The sequence below is a fragment of the Anser cygnoides genome, chromosome 6, assembly GCF_040182565.1.
Source record: "Anser cygnoides isolate HZ-2024a breed goose chromosome 6, Taihu_goose_T2T_genome, whole genome shotgun sequence".
NCBI lineage: Eukaryota > Metazoa > Chordata > Aves > Anseriformes > Anatidae > Anser > Anser cygnoides.
The window spans coordinates 19910417-19927444 of NC_089878.1; the positions used below are offsets into that span (position 1 = coordinate 19910417).

General features: G+C 36.3%; 1 protein-coding gene across 3 annotated transcripts in view; it reads left to right on the top strand.

Moving 5' to 3' along the window:
- The window catches only part of OLA1 (Obg like ATPase 1), a 109816-nt gene that overhangs the window by 91820 nt on the left and 968 nt on the right, over positions 1-17028 (top strand). For all 3 annotated transcript variants that reach the window (XM_066999662.1, XM_048061286.2, XM_066999663.1), the window contains 3 exons: positions 10273-10413; positions 11103-11199; positions 13263-13385. In XM_066999662.1, the coding sequence (XP_066855763.1) occupies positions 10273-10413; positions 11103-11199; positions 13263-13385 (361 nt within the window). The remainder of the gene's footprint in view (positions 1-10272; positions 10414-11102; positions 11200-13262; positions 13386-17028) is intronic.

The window sequence follows — 17028 nt, forward strand, 5'->3', positions numbered from 1 at the left end:
AAACACCCACAGCTTATGCCAATATTGCTAGCTTCTGTGATTTTTATTTCTAGTCTTGTTAAAATTGTTTCAAAAATCTTGCTTGTAGTATTGCGTGATATCGAAGTGTGGACCTACTATATGGTAAGCTGGGTGCAGAAAAAAAAAATAAACAGGTTTTATTATTTTAAATCTAATGCACTTATCGTAGTAACACCTGGCTCTTGCAGTTTTAATGCTTACATAGTTTTTAACAACTGATGGAGGAAGGGAGAGAGAATTTGTGAGTTGTGTGGTGTAGAAAGACTCCACAGTTAAAATGATAAAAAAGAATTTTGGAGATGCAAGGAATATCTCCGCTTACCATGTGTGAGCAGGGGAAGATACTTCATTAAGAGAATCAGAGAGCAATGTCCTGAGCCTGTTTGTTTAGTTTTCATTTGATTGTTGTGCAACATTAATGAAAGCCAAAACTCACACATGGTGTAGTCTGTATTTGTGTTACTCATTGCAGATTTTTAATTAGCACTAGTGGAATATATTCCCAATTACTCTTCTAGTGTCTTATTTCAAGTGTTGTTACTATATATATGTGTGTATATATATATATATTTAATTACGTGGGAGTTTTATGTAGATCATATTTTTTTGTTTGAGAGTATGGCCTTGTGTTTGTTACTATACATGTGCACACAGTGCATAGAATTAGGGAATATAAATTTAAGATGTTGTCCATCGTGTGTTTCATGTAAAGGTCCTTTTCTGAAAGCATCGCATATTCTTTTGATCAAATATTCTGTTTCTACATGGTTTATAATTCCTTTTTATGGGATTTCATACTTTGAGACTTTGCATTGGTATAAATTATTCTACTTTTTTCATACACGATCCTTAAGAATATAGTTTTCCATGTGACATAAGAAGCACTGTCAAGAGACGAAAGTTAAAATTATCATGCCATAATGTAAACCTGACTGTGGAATAGGGATTCTTTCTTCTGATCTGTAGTATCTCAGTCATCATCGTTTTTCACATAGGTCTTGTGACTGAGATTTGCTATAGTTTGACTGAGTATTTGTTAAATTACTGTTATAAACTTTTTAAGGTAACTTTTCAAAAGTCTGTATTTTAGCAATGATAGCAGAAAGAATGACAAGATGTGAATTTCCAAAGGCTTGTTTTCTGTCCAAAGTATATCTGCCACAAATGGAGCCTATTATGTCTATGACCATGAAACATGTAATGTGCATGATTTGTTGCAGTCTGCATTGTTACGCAGTTTCATCAGTAGTTCCGTCCTGACTGTCTTGATGCTTGCTGACAGCAAAAGCTATGTCTTTTTTGAGTTAAGACAATTAATTTTCAGAATTGGCAGACCAAGGAGAACTGGATACTGTAAGCGTTTCACATACACGCAGGTGCTGCAGCAGCAGAGTAGTACCATTTCCATTACTGTTTAAGTTATAATTGGTTTTGATCACTTTAATGGGGACTATATTACAGATAAAGAGGTATTACTGAAGTTTTGAACATTAGATCAGAAAGGAATGTTTAAAATGAATCTCAAGATCTTCATTCTTCATGAATGATGCTCCTTACGAATGTTTAAAATAAGGTTACCTTGTTTGACCTTTGGTTAGATGGAATTTGTTTTATAAGGTACTGGAAGTCTTACTGAAAGCTTTATTGGCAGGAAAATCATGCTGGATTGTTTTGCCTCTTTCTGGCTCTCTCTCTTACCATCTTGATATTTTTGAATTCGGACTTGGTTTTAGAGATCAACAACTTGATTTTTCTGTTCTGCAGGCTTTATTTCTCCATGTTATAGAAGTATTTTGTCCTTTAACTGATATCTGTATTCAGTTTACAGGTAACATCATGTTCTCTATTACAATTTCTTTCACAGTGCCAACATCTTGCAAACCCAAAACAACTAAACAAGCTTTGTGTTAGCTAAATCTTGATATGAAATATGTTCAAAAACTGGTCCATAGCATAATGTTGTAAGTGAACTGTTAACATCCTTGTCTGTTTTAACATACCACAGAACAGTGAATACTGCCAGGTAGTTCATCTAGAACAGACAAACTGTATACTGCTAACATATTGTACTATATTAGACAATTTGTTAACAAAATTGTGTCTTGGGTGTGAATTGCTTTTACATGAATTTCCAGCAGTATTACCTTGATTTTTTTTTTCTTGTCAACTAAAATTTTCTGCCTCGGAGGATATATTTTTTTAGTGATCTCATACAGGATAATTGTGACCGAGGACTTGTCATATACCAGCATTCTCCAGTAATAAACACTAAAAATTCTGATTGAACCTGGCTACATAGCTTTGCTCTTTTTTGAGTGGAAGGATAACTTAATGCATTCCTGTCCCTCAGTCTTCAGCTGCTCCTGCACCATCTTCCCATTCTGTTGACACAACTGGTTGTAAGGATACATGGGCAAGTGAATTGATCTAACTTCCAGAAGAAAAGGGATGTAGAAGTAAAGAAATAAATGAATTCTCTCTCCTTCCCCAAACTGCATTTTGCCAGATTGTTTTTGTTGGTGAATGGCTTGAGTATGACTGCAGCGAGTGCTGGTAGGACTCCTGCTCCATGTCCAGCTGGTAGCAGAAAAACAGGTGTAACATCTGGATGGATAAGGAATAGGATGAGAAGCTCACGTCTAGGGTATAAAAAAAACGTTTCTTTAGAAACCGGGATTCAATGTGAACTAAAATAGTAGGTGCAATACTGGTCACCCCATTTGCCAAATGATTTTGTAGAGTTAGAGGGGATTTAGGATAACAGCAGTGATAGAGATCAAGGCCATGGAAAAACTGCCTTTGACATACATGAGGCAGAGAGCCTGGAATTGCTTAAATTTGAAAGGAGAATATTAAGGAAAGTTATAAAAACATCTGAATAAATGGCAAATGACAGTGTAGATCAGAAACTTCTATTTTTTTTTCTTGATATAGTATCAGTTGAAATTACAATTAAGTTAAAAATGTGTGAAATCAGTTCTGGTAGAACGAAATACTTTATATAACTGTTCTGTCATAAGATTCACAGAATCACAGAATCGTCTAGGTTGGAAGAGACCTCCAAGATCACCCAGTCCAACCTATGACCTAACACTAACAAGTCCTCCACTAAACCATATCACTAAGTTCTACATCTAAACGTCTTTTAAAGACCTCCAGGGATGGTGACTCAACCACTTCCCTGGGCAGCCCATTCCAATGCCTAACAACCCTTTCAGTAAAGAAGTTCTTCCTAACATCCAACCTAAACCTCCCCTGGCACAACTTTAGCCCATTCCCCCTCGTCCTGTCACCAGGCACGTGGGAGAAAAGACCAACCCCCACCTTGCTACAGCCTCCTTTAAGGTACCTATCACAGGATGTGTCAGAAGTCCCCAAAATTTTTGTGGTAAAGAATTTTAAAGACTCTTGCACTTCGTGGTGTAAGGCCAAAGTCAGTGTGTGGTGGAGGTGCAAGTGACGCCTGAGGGGTGAGATCAGTTCTCTACCCTCGTCTCTGGAGATTCATCTGGATTCAGTGAGTAGCGTGGGAGGCAGGATCCGGAAGGGGATATGAACATCAGACTCTGGGAAGTTACCGAAGATGAAAGAAGTTAAAGCATTCGGGACACACAGAACAAATGAAGGTGTGAGCTCCCACAGCTCTCGTCCCGAGGGGCTGAGGGGAGGCTCTTGGCTAGGGAGCAGCCCCGCGGGTGGGACGCGGTGGTCGGCTCTGAAGTGTTGCTGTGAAGTACTTGCAGGTGAGGGCAGGGGGTGGGAAGGGGCCTTTTGAAATCTGAGGGTTGCTGTGTTCCTACAGACCATCTGGGAACTGCAAATAAAGTAGAATAAATTCCTAAATGTCACTGATGGTTTGAAATGGGATTGCCTAGGCCGGTAACAGGTACTCCAAAACCTTCTGTAAGTCTTTTTTCTTCATAAAAAGCAAGCTGTCATGATGGGGAAGAAAGTACCTTTTTATTCTTTAATATTTTCCTGTTTAGTCTTCCTTTCTGTTCATGTAGGGCAAGAAGAAAGGGATACCCTCAAAAAGAGCCAGGTAACAGTAAGAGTTACAGCATGTTCATCTGTTACAGCAGAGTAACAGATTACGGCCTGAGCTTTGTTTCCCATTCTTGATTTCTACTACTGACCTATTTTGTGATATAACATTATTATATACATTGGTTTCATCATTTTCCGTGTTACATTCTTTGTTGAAAATAGAAATTTAGAATGAAAGCTTACTGAGGCTGTGCAGGTTTGTATGTATCTCTACCTACGTATGTATGTATACCTATAGTGCTGAGAATAGCAGGACCTGGTCGTTGTGGAGTCTGCATGCTAACAAAATGGAAGGAAAGGACATCACTTGTGAACTGTATCGTGTAGCACTGGTGTTCAGATAAATTGGATTTTCCTCTCCCACCCCACCAAATCAACTAAACCTGATGATTCTTATAGTAGACGCATTTGGGACCTGGTAAAAAAAAAAAAAATAAAAAAATTACTTCCTAATTTGTCATCACTGTAGATAACTTGTGGGTAATGGGTGAGGCTTCAAAAGACAGAAGGCAGCCGCAAAGAGGAAAGAAGAAACACGCAATTTCTAATGACTTTTTCATGAATTTCAAGATAAACATTGGAACAGTTCAAGTGCTTTTAATCATCTAGAAGCAAGCCAGTGGACAAGTAGTAGCCAACAGGAATCTGCGAAGACAAAATTGTCAGATATCTGTGATAAATTTAACAGCCTTATATATTGTGAAAAAACATGGTAATCTATGTATTGTGATTTTTATTAAGGCTTTAAAGGCTTTAATGCCTTACAGCGTTTCCATAAACAAGATAGGAAATTCTGGTTAAATGGAAACTACTGAAAGTTTGAGTGTGAAAGATTGGTTGGAAGATAATATACAGAGCATAGTTATCAGTGGTTCACTTTCCAAATGGAAGAATATCTCATTATGAGATCTGCTGAAGCGGCTGCTGGTTGAATACCGTTATGTATTTCCATTAATGAGCTGGATGATGAGCGTTCTTGTTAAATCTGCAGATGACCCCAAACTAGGAGATGTCCAGGTATGCAGAGAACAAAATTAGAATTTAGGAGCATCTCAAGAAATAGAAGAAATCATTAGGTAAAAAAAGAGTTAGGGTGCAGCTTCTGAGGAGAGGGATTTTAAGCAGGAATAATCAACTATGCAAATATAGCATTAAGGACAAGCTAGTCACATGGGGTCGTACAAAAAGTTATAAACTGAGCATGAGATAACATTGCAATGCTGTCACAAAAAAAAAAAAAGGCAAATGGTGTGCCAGGTTTTATAAACAGAAGAGTCATCTGAAAAATGTGAGTTAATTCTCTAGCACTTCCCCCCGCTTATAAGACCTTATTATTGAAACGTCTGAGGAGTGCGTTGGGGACCATGTGCTTTCAGGAATATTTAGACCAACTGGACAGAGTGCAGAAAAAAAGCAGTGAGAATGGTTAGAAGTTTAGGAACTAAGAGGTATAAAGTTAGAATTAATACATGTCTGATATAAGGAAAGCTCTAAATAAATGGAAAATAATTAATAATAATAATAAAGATCTGAGTCTTAAAGTATGTAAAAAAAGCTTTTCTGCAGTGGGGAAGGAAGCACTAAACAGATTGCCATGAATAGTTTTTAAAAATCCTCAGTTGCTCAGAGCTGTGAAGAGAAAGAACATGTTGAAATTCCTAGGTCCTTGTAGTCTTGCTCTTATCTATAAATCTTTTTTTTTCTTTCCCTCCAATCTTCTGTATGTTTTCATGACTTAGTTTGATCTTTATATTTCTTTCTCCACCTTTCTGTCTTTCTTGCGGTGCTACCCGGTATTTTCTCCTTCCCTGCCATGCTGTTTAGTTTCTGCCAATTTCCACTCTTAGTCCAGGCATAGGACAGAGAAGCAATTGTTTCTCTCCCATGAGTTGGATGGGTGAGTTTTTTTGGTCTTGCTTGTATGAAAGCGTACTTTGACAAATCACCTTTCTTGTCGGGGTCAGTTTCTCAGATCATCTTGTCTTGCAGGTATCCTCAGAGCTCGCGTTCTCTCTGCAGCTTCTCTCTTCCATCACTACTTCTATTTCCATCAGAACTCTGCCTCTGTTCCCAGCTGGATTTCTCATGTGAAACTCAGCTTGTCAAATGTCATTCTATAGTTAATGTACCTTCTGCAACTCTTGTATCTATTTATTTTGGCTGTCTGCAGGTATTGGTTTCTTTTGCCTCAGGAACCACCACAGTTTTACAGCTTCCTTCCCTTCTCCACAGCTCCCTTTTTTTTTGGTGCTCTTTGCTTACTGGCCTTCTCAGTGGCAGTCCTGATTTTTAAACCTTTTTCCAAGGTTTAAATCCTGTTCTGCATCCTGGTTTAATGCCAGCAGTTAACTCTGGTCGTCATCCTGATCCTGCTGCCCTTGGAGTACTGGCTTCTTTAGTTTACTTTTTCCTTGTCAGGCTGACGCAGAGTTAAAATCTGGAATCCCCTGAAACGATGCCTTTGTTAAATTTGGGGATCTAGTAGTGGCAAGAAAACACTTAGGTCTTCACAGTTTTTTCCAATTTGGTAATAGGTATGTTGTCATGCTTTTGTCCTTCCTCATGTATCAGCCACCAGTAACAGTGTTAGTTGTGGAAGTGAGCATCTTAATTCCTCTTAGCTGTTTTCCCAGGTCAGAATTTTGAGTGCCTCCTCCATGTGCAAGTCCATTCAGATCTGGTTTTGTTCTTGTGTCAGGTTTTTACAAAGTCTCCTTTTTAATTTAGTTTGAAGTTCAACTTTTATCTAAGACTCTTGTCTTTGCCGGAATGTCTGGTGGTCTTGCTGTCTGTTGGGCCTGTATTTTTTTCCAGAAAGGAGCTCACTGTCCATTTGTGGTGAACAGAGTCGAATTTCAATTCAGAAACCCTCTGTAGTTGCTGTCCTCTTCTCCACAAAGCAGCTGGAGGGAACAACTGAACCATCTCAGCAGAGGAGCACTGTTAGTTGCCTAAAATGCTTTGCGACATCCCTTGCTGTTGTTACTGAGCAGAACTAGAAGAAAAGCCTTTCTTCTTTCTGCTGTATGGTTTATAACCAGAATTTGGTTTTGACTCTGCTTCTAACAGCATTTTTAGTAACATGGTTAGGAAAGAGGATTTTTTAAATTGCTTTTAGTGTGTACACCATTTACAGGTAGTTTTGACGTTAAGTGGTGTCTTCATCTTGAGCACTTTCTTGTTTCTCAAAGTTAAAATAGTTCCATCTGTTAACCATGGTCATTGATTCTTCTGCCTGTTTTAATGCTTTTTTTATATGTTGTTAGATTTCAGTGTGTTTTCTTAATTGAGATTTTCTGTTGTCTTCTCTCTCCACCTGAAGTCCAATACCCTTTGTAATTTATTGTCATGTAGCATGAAAAAATGAAGAAATACTCTAGGATTTGCTTACCATGTGTCCAAGTAAATGTGCTAATGCTGTCCTGTTACAGATGTCCTAGTATTTCCATGGAAAAATGATGTGCTCAAATAAAACAGACTTTGACGTTAATTGTTACCATTTCTTAAGGGAATTTTGTTCTGTTTAGCACACTTGGTTATCTGTTTAGCACTACTTGGTTTAAAAGCAAACTTGCATGACCACTTTACCAATCATTGGTCAACCGTTTTGCTTTGGGGAAAATTTAATTTAGAATATGTATCAGTATTTGAGTATGTGCTTTTTATTTTTGTTTGCTTTGTTTTGGTCACTGTTAGGGGAATTCCTGAGTGCTTTTTAGTAATTCTGTGACATTGAAAGTCACAAAAGTGAAACACTCAGGCAGAGAACCCGACTGTCTCTACAGAGTACGATGCAGTACCGTATCTTTTAGTGAGGCTGTAGCAGGTCTGATGTCAGTCACTTCAGAGACCTTTAGACCTCAGTGCTCATTTATTGCTAAAATGTACCAGTTCTGCTCCTGCATTATGAAGATCATCTGTCAACACTTTGAGATATTCTCCTTTGTTATTAAGCTTGTGATGCTCTACACTGTCAGGTTTTTTGCCAATTATAGTTAAGGTACAATGGTGTATTCACTGGATCAAAGTCTCACACTGGCGGTAGAGGAATGATTTGTAAGTCTTTATTCATCTGAATTGTACAATAGAATACCTGAGGAATGCAAATAATCCCTCTAAGGACTCAATAGAAAAGCTGTTAAAATGACAGTCTAAGACTATTATTATTCTGAATTGGTGTTTTAGCCAAAGTAATTATTTCTTATCTTGTTGTTCCACAATAATTCTTAGTTTATTAGTTACGATGACCATATTTACCAAACAGAATTTGAATCCTATTTTAGGCACGACTTTCATGCCCGTTTCAGTTTTTGAAGTTTGCATGTTTAATTCTGTCTTTCACTTGGTACATTATTAAATTAGTCCAGAGGCTGCTGTTAGATACTTTTTTAAAGAAAAGAAAAAAAAAGGATGTATGCACAGATGTTGAAGTATGCTTATGAATAGCAGATACATTCCTAGATACGTTTTCCATAAAAGGTTGGCATTTATAAGCTGTGAACTTTGATATCCAGTTTGTTAGCCAAAGTAAATTAGTTAACTACAAACGTCAGTTTTAGAAGCGCTGTTAAATGTCACATGTGGTTTCAGGAACGCACCTTAATTGTGATTTTCAGTTCAGACGTGTCTGAAGGCAAAAGTGTTTCAGTATCAGTCCTGGATACCAGACTATTTTCATTGGATAACTGGAGGAAAAAAGATTAGTATAATGAGGATTGAAAACCACTGATGGGGTATTTACATAAGTAAATGATAGAAGGACCAGCCTTATATAACAAACGTGTGAAAACTGTTGAGTGAACTTTTATATTCTTTGTCCCATCTAAAGCCCTACTCAGTGGGCCATGCACTTAATCTCATAATAGCTCTGATCCCCTGCTATTTTCTTTGACAAATGTGTGTTGATGAACTTGTGGTTCAGTTCATTTTTTTCTGAAGTGACATTTGCATTGATTATTTAAAGGTTTGCAGGCCACAGTTTCAAAGCACTTTAGTATAATAGCAGTTAAAACCTTAGTCTAAATCTTGGAGATTAGCAGGACTAAGAAAAAGAACTCAGCAAGCATAAAACCCTATGCTGTATGGTGGGTGCTTCAGGTCTGAAACATCTACGGCACCCAAAGTACTGTGTTTTGTACTTTTTATCTTAGCGTGCAGGAAATATTCTCTTGCCTGTTGTGCTTACTTGCTGAATGCGCAGTTGTCCCCGTTCTTACCATTTCCACCTGTTCAGAAATAGTGCCCTGTAGGTAACATTGTGAAGAGTCATCAGTCCTTCCAGGTCATTTATGAATATCTCTCTTACATGTACAATAAATAGCATTTGCAGTTCTAAATGCACTGTCTGTGTTTAAAGATTGTTCAATATCCAAATAAAAAATATTTGCAGAATTAACAGATCTTTTAACATTCCATGAATCTGTAGATCTAAATGCTTAATTTCATTCAACTAAAAAAAAAAAAGATGTACACTAAGCTATTGCCGATGCTGCCAGTTGTGAAGAGAAAACAGAAGATGAGAAATAGAAAATTTGATTCTTTATTTTAAAATAATAGTAGTGTAATATCTAGAAGCTTTGTCCTGGGGAGATAATAGAAAGGTGTGAGAAACTTAGCAACATGGCCCTGTATTCATTAGCTATGGCATCCTCTGAGATCAATAACCAGAAAAAACAGGGTACTCCTTGCTGTCTAGGAGTTTACAGTATGTAGTTTTTTTTTCGGTCTGCTAATATCAGTTGCCTTAGCCACTGAGAAGAGATGCTTATATATAAGAAAAAAAAGGGGGGGGGGTGCGAGGTGATGTCAGAAGAAAAACTGAAGACCCCCAGTTTTTGCTACATTTGATGAATTTCACCTTTGTAAGTCTCAGAAAAATTACGTCCACAGATCCACGAAGTTTTATTCAGTTAACATTTTAGATTGCAAGTATTTAACCTCTAAAACCTAGTTATTGTCTCAAATTATGCCCATTTCTTATAGATTAAATACCAAACAGAAACCAAGAAACAGTGAAATGTTAATGGAGTACACCTGAAGCAATTGCTGCCTGTTAATGCCTTGACCTTGGAAAGCAATACACAAAAAGATGGCATCATAAAACCGTGCAATTCTTATGAATATGTATGTGCTACTTGATAATAATGAATGTGGTACAGCCATGCATGCACTACAAGATAATGTTGTGCCCTTTGTTGTCTACAGGTTGATAAAAATTAAAGAGTGGGTGGACAAGCACGACCCGGGTGCTTTGGTCATTCCTTTTAGTGGGGCCTTGGAACTCAAGTTGCAAGATATGAGTGCTGAGGAGAAACAGAAGTATCTGGAAGAGAACATGACACAAAGGTTAATTAGCATTCATTTTCCCTACACTTTATTATCAACTATTTCCTTGCAGTAATTTAATTGCTTGCGCTGATAGAATAATAAATGACAGAGTAATTACCATTATAAAGAGAGAATCTTCTCCTTTCTTTACCATGAGACAGAGTGAAAAGATTTATTTTAAATTAAGTTTTTAACTGTCATCTGTCATCTCTGTACAGTGTTTTAATTATAACATAGGTATTAGTTATGTATATTTTTGAGAAGGAATGATCACCAAAACTGTTTCGTCATCCATGGGGAACAGGGATGGTGGAAAAAATTTTGCCATAATTTTTCTGAAGAACTCTAATAAATTGTTTCAATATTGAATTTCAGTCAAACAGTTATGCTTTCATGACCCGGAGTCCTGAAAATTGCATGCGACCAAAAGTGCTGCCTGATAGGGTGTTTTAAATGGATCCCACATTTCTGTATCCTGTGGAATAAACAAATCAAAATACTGTCTTTATGATGCTGCAGTAAAAAAAAAAAAAAAAGTTCTTCTGAAGAGAGTTCAAAGAAAAAGGCTACTCCGATTATCACGGGGTTTTAAAGTAGATCCAGTGTCTTCCAAATATGCAATGTCTTTCTACATAAATTGATTACTTGAGGCATTTATCTGTTTTATGTGTATATGTTGAATGAATTGGATTCATTTTTTTTTTCAGTGCTTTAGCAAAGATCATTAAGGCTGGATATGCGGCACTCCAACTAGAATACTTTTTCACTGCAGGCCCAGATGAAGTGCGTGCATGGACCATCAGGGTAAGATTCATACTTATTCATCAGCTATATCCAGTTCCACACTATTGAATTCAGATTGATATCACTGACTTTGAAGTTTGTCATGGTGGCGGTTAGCTAGTCATTACAGATGAGGTTTTTGTCCAGGATAACTTTAATTATTTGTGAGCTGCTGAACAGTGAAAGTGGAGCTGCATTGATTGAGGCAGGTAACAATTGATTCTGCCTATTACATAGTCTGAATTTCTTCATCCTGTAGAATCTGTCTACCCTCCTCCTGTGGTCAGAGATAAGACGTACCAGTATTGTGCTTGCTTAATCTGTGTGACTGGGTTTGTCTGCAGTGAAATTGATGTTGCTTTTCATTTTGTATTCACTAAGTTTGTTTGGGTTGCGGGTGGTTCATTCCTCCTTTGCTTTGCTCGGATTACATTTTCAGCAATAAAAGCAATATAACATCATTATATTCCTCGTGGATACACAGTTGGGCTCCAAAACCTAAAATCAGTGTGCAATAATTCAGGTTGTTTACTGACTAATATTTAGACCGGATTTATTTTGGTAGTTTTATATATGTTTATCCAGGAACTTATGTAATGCCTAAAATTAAATTACGTATTTTAAATGTTGATGTAGAATGATTACAGCCATAGAGATTGACTAATTTATTCCCAGAGGACAGTAAGAGCTGAGCTGTAGTAGTTTGCCTTTGAAAATACAGTATAATATAAAAATTAGTATTGAAAAATATTTTGAAATGCATGCAGTTATAAATTCTACCTTAAAATTTATTAAAACGTCAACTTTTGGAGATGCAGATCTGTCACTGAGCTTTTATTTGCTGCATCATTATGTTTAGAGCTGTGCAGTGAATTTCAGTGCTGCATTTAATTTCATTTCAAAGGAATTAATTTGTTTTCATTAATCAACATAATTTCCAGTAAATTTATATTTTTACTTGATACTGCTACAGATGTTCGTGTATATATTTCAGCACATTAAACTTACAAGTGTGCTTTAGAAAATTTTTTTAGTCTTTTCATCTGCATCTCCTTTTACGTGATAACTCGTAGCTAGTGTCCTTGAAATAGCTACCAAAATAATATAAAAGCAGAAGTTCTGTTCTTTTTAAAAGCACGTTCTGAAACTCTGCTGTTTTCAGTAGGAGAAATGCTTGCTCTTTATTAGAAAATTTGAAAGCTGGTTTATCTTAAGACTGATTGTAAGTATCTTTGATTTAATGTGCAAAGATATTTAGTCAGGTAAGCATCAGTGAGTAGCCATATTAACCCAATACATCTTTTATTGTAAAAACTGTGCTTTACAGTGTCAGACTCCTTAGCACTTTAACATGCTTTATTAAGCAGCCTTTAGGTCACCATTATTTCTCAAATTTCTTTCCATGGTTGTATGTGCACAGAATGTATGTCCTTGTAATTTAAGGCATACAGTTATAATGCATTCTCCTTTACTGCAAAAGCTGAAATTATCTCATAATATTTGCATGTGATTTTTAAAAATTTTTTTTAGTCATTCAGTTGTTGACATTTTGGTAAGAATACTTATTTTGTTCTACCTTAGACTTACTAAAATTATTCCAAAATAAAAATAAGCCAGTATATATAACTTGAGATTCATACATCATTTTTGATTACAAATATGATTCGCCAATGAATGTTATCATTTAATTGAAATTATTTGGATGTGACTAAAAGTCTAGAGTATTTCAGATTTTAAAGTTATTTAAAAATCTATATTTTCTTCACTTTCTGTATGGAGAGCTAGGGATCGAAGTGAATCCCACAACAAAACACAATCATAGCTTCTAAAATCAATACTGCTGTTTATACCTATTAGGAAAAAACAAAGCTGCCTTTCTTTAATATCAGTTGGTTTATCTGTGGCAAAGGCATTTATCTGTGTGTCCCAATATTGAGAATTACCCAGCTGTATGTGTGACATTTTAACTGATACGAAACAAAGTTTCAACAGATCCTGAAAATATATCAAAAAGGAAGAAACCTCTCTCCTGCAATCAATCTTCTTAAATGCAATTAATTTTCTTCCGGTCTTTCCTTTGACAGAAAGGGACGAAGGCTCCTCAGGCAGCAGGGAAGATTCACACAGATTTTGAAAAGGGATTCATTATGGCTGAAGTAATGAAATATGAAGATTTTAAAGAAGGAGGTTCAGAAGCCGCTGTCAAGGTGAGCTTCCCATCTTTTCTTCTCCCTTCCTCCATATATACAATTTTCAAGTGTATTTTACATTGGGAAGATGTTCTTGATGTTAAGTGAATTTAGCAGTCACCTTCCTCTAGCAATAGACCAAAAATCCACTGTCTACTTAGGAAAGAATTGAAATCCACCAACTTACTGACCAGGAATGCAACAGTTTCAGTGTCCAAGACATGACAGTTTATGGACTAAACGTCAACCCGAACAGCAAAAGCTATGCTGATTTTTTTTTCTTAGGTTTTATATTAGTGTTCAGAATGTAATAATCTTTAAAATGAACATGCTTTTGAAAAATCAAATTTTTACCATGAGATACCAGATTTTCAAATTAAAAGAAGAGCAGGAAACAGAAAATGTTTCTTCCAACAACGTGTCATCTTGTTTTGAGCTTTCAGTGAAGATATTACAGTTGTCAAATGCAAATATTTAAGAATATTTAGAATTTAAGAATATTTAAGAATTTTAAAAATTACCATTGTGTTTTTAGGTCTAGTGGACTCCTATTGTAGTCTGTGATAGATATAATTGAATCTTAAAATTTACCATTTAAATATTTAATTAAATCGCCCGTTGATTGATATCTTATTAAAAAATGCCATGCCTTACTCTGTTTAGGGTACAGTAATAATTGTAGATGGCCCACAAAAATGTATTACAGTAAGTGAAGTTTTCTAGTTACTATCTACTGAATAGACGGTAAAGATTTTTAATGAAAAACTTTTCTTGAGCTCACACTTCTTTGTAGTTACACTTCTGTTCAGAAGAGTTTTATCTGCTTTCTCAACACTAGAGGGCAGAGACTGATTGGGTGCCCAAAGTTGTGCCCTTCTTATAGCTGACAAATTATATCTGATCTGAAGTTACTAAATACAAAATTAACTTGTACATGGCAAATAAGTGTCATAAGAAAAGCAGTTCTTCTCTGCATTGCTATTGCACTATTTCCATCTTCTTTAAGCAGAGAAACTTCCCTTTGTTTCATATGCATTTGATTTCTCATTTGGCATTGTTGATGTTTTATTAAGATTTGTATTTTATAAAATTGCAATTACAGAGAGCATGAGTTTCATTTAATCCATCCCAGTATTTGAAGGTTCCTACACACTAGAATGTGTTAAAGAATTTAAAAGGTTCGGGTTTTTGTTTGCTATTTGATAGCTTGAAAGGTATGCAAAACTGTGATTTCAGATTCAGCTTATTCTCAGTGGTATCGCTAAGGAAGATCATACTGAGCAGCGGGGCTTTAATAGGTTTGTTTGAACCCCAGGAAGTGGGGGGAAAAAATCCCAGTATAATTGGTTCGTTGCGGCATGTGAACTGTGTTATGAAAAGGGAAGTAAAGTTGTAGTTGTAAAGTGAAACCACAGCTATAAATAAATCTAATATTCTGTAGTCAGAAACCACTTTACGTAACCAAGATTCAAATTTTGCTAGCAGCAGTTTTTGAAGTTCAAATCTAAGTGTTCTCCCTAAGAAGCTGCATCAGTCGTCATCTATTGAATTAATCTATAAGCATCTTGCCTGTATATTGTGACTGGCTTTTCACAATGCAAGATTCTGGACATCAAACTTCCATGTTGAAATTATATTTAATGACTAAACTTTCATTATTTTGAATTAGCTGTAAAGCAAGCATATTTGCCTTTGTTATTCAGTTTTTAAGTCAGTTAAAAACAGCACCCCCCCCCCAAAAAAAAACACAACAAAACCCTTGCTCTTAGAAAAATGCATGATATTACTCTAGTCTTTCTAATTTGCATTTAATACAATGTTTCATGCTATATACAATACTAATTACTTCTATATTGCTGGTAAATTTCAAAATTAAATTTGGGAGCCTTTAGGAGTCAACTGAAATAACAGTGGTAATGGGAGTTGCTTGCTTTGTATGTTATCAAGTTGATCGATTTTTAAGTTTGATTTTGTGTGTGTCTAACACCAGTACAGCATAACTAATTTAATGCCAGTGCTGTGAACTATACACTGAATAGCTCTGTGTGGGCTTTGTAGTCTACAGGGATATCACATTATTAGCAATCATATCTGCTTAGGCAAAGCTGGCTTCTACAGATGGCTGCTTTCAAGTGCAAATGAACTGGTTAGACGTGTCTTGTTTAATACATACTCAAGATTCACAAATGGGTATTGATTTTTTCAACCAGTGTTTCTGATAGCAATGGAAATGGATTAAATGGTCTCTAGAGAATTTAAAGGAACACTGTCACTTTTAATTAACTGTAAACTGGTAACAAAAAATACATAAACTTGTATTAGTGTGTCAAAATGTATTTAATTAAAGAAGTCCGTGCCACTTTGACAGTGTGCAATAGTGTGCTGAAAAAAAATTGTTACTTTGTGGAGGTCAGGTTTTTCTACAAATATGAGAGTAATAAATGTATTCGGCTGTAAAATGTCTGTGTACCTGTGCCTGCAGCTTACACTTGCTGATGATTTTTACGGCACTGTTTTATTAGTGTTTATGCCATCAATTAGTCTAATTACTCTTGACTTTGAGCATTATTAGGATCTTCAAAGGAAAGAACTGCTAAGACTACTTGAAAGTAAACCTTTTATAGTTTAGCAAATTTCCAGGGGAAAAATATAAAAACATTTGTAAAGTGTTATTTATTATCTATTGATAGAGTGTCGTATGGGATAAGGTCAATTACTGCTGCACTAAATATTTATTGTTTAGGCTGTTTTATCTGAAAATTTCTGTAGGCTAGCATCACTGGTGTCGCTTAAATATAAGGAAAGACAGCAACAAGGTTATCGTGCTTCTAAATTCCTCAACAGCAATGTGCGGGAATACGTTGCTTTACAGAGCAGGTTTTTTGAAAGAAAGGTGTCTAAGTTAACTACGTACCATTAATCTGATCTGTTCTACTGCAACTAAGGTCATTAGTTAACAGCGTTCCTGTAATGGGATCTTAGCATGCCACCACTGTGATAGTGTCATTGAGAATAATGGCACAGTGAGGTCTTGCATGGAAGCACTTTCTCCTGCAAGAGGAAACTTCAAAACAGGAATGGTTATTGAACTAAAGCAGAAGCTCTCAACTTTTCCGTATCGTAGATCACTTTTCAAGATAAATGCAGCCGTAGACCACCTCCTGCCCAGTCTGTCAGTCCTAATGCTACGGCTTCTCTGTAGCCTCAGTAATGCTAGGTTTAATTACAAAGAGGTAAAGATAGAGAAGTATAATAATAAATTCTAATGCGGAGAGTACGGATACTAAATAGATTATGTGCCTATTTTCTGATCTCCTCAAGTTTCCATGAGGAATTTTCTTTTCATGTCTTTGGTCTATGTACCTTCCCTGTATCCTGATTTCAGAACCTATCTGCTCTTACATCCGTCCTTCTGATGTCTGCATCATAAGCAAATTTGTTCTAAAGGAAATTCTGACAGAAGGACTGAGCCTGTATTTTATACTCCTGAGTCCATCGTTATCTGGGCATAAGCAGACGAGAGCCCCACTCAAAGCACGAGGCAGGTACCATTGTGACTTCTTTGCACGGCGTTTCTATCTTCAGTTTTGGCAGTACTTGCTTGCCCTTCGCAGGATAGTAGTAGTAGTTCGTGTACAGGTTTGGAAACCGTGCAGCCACT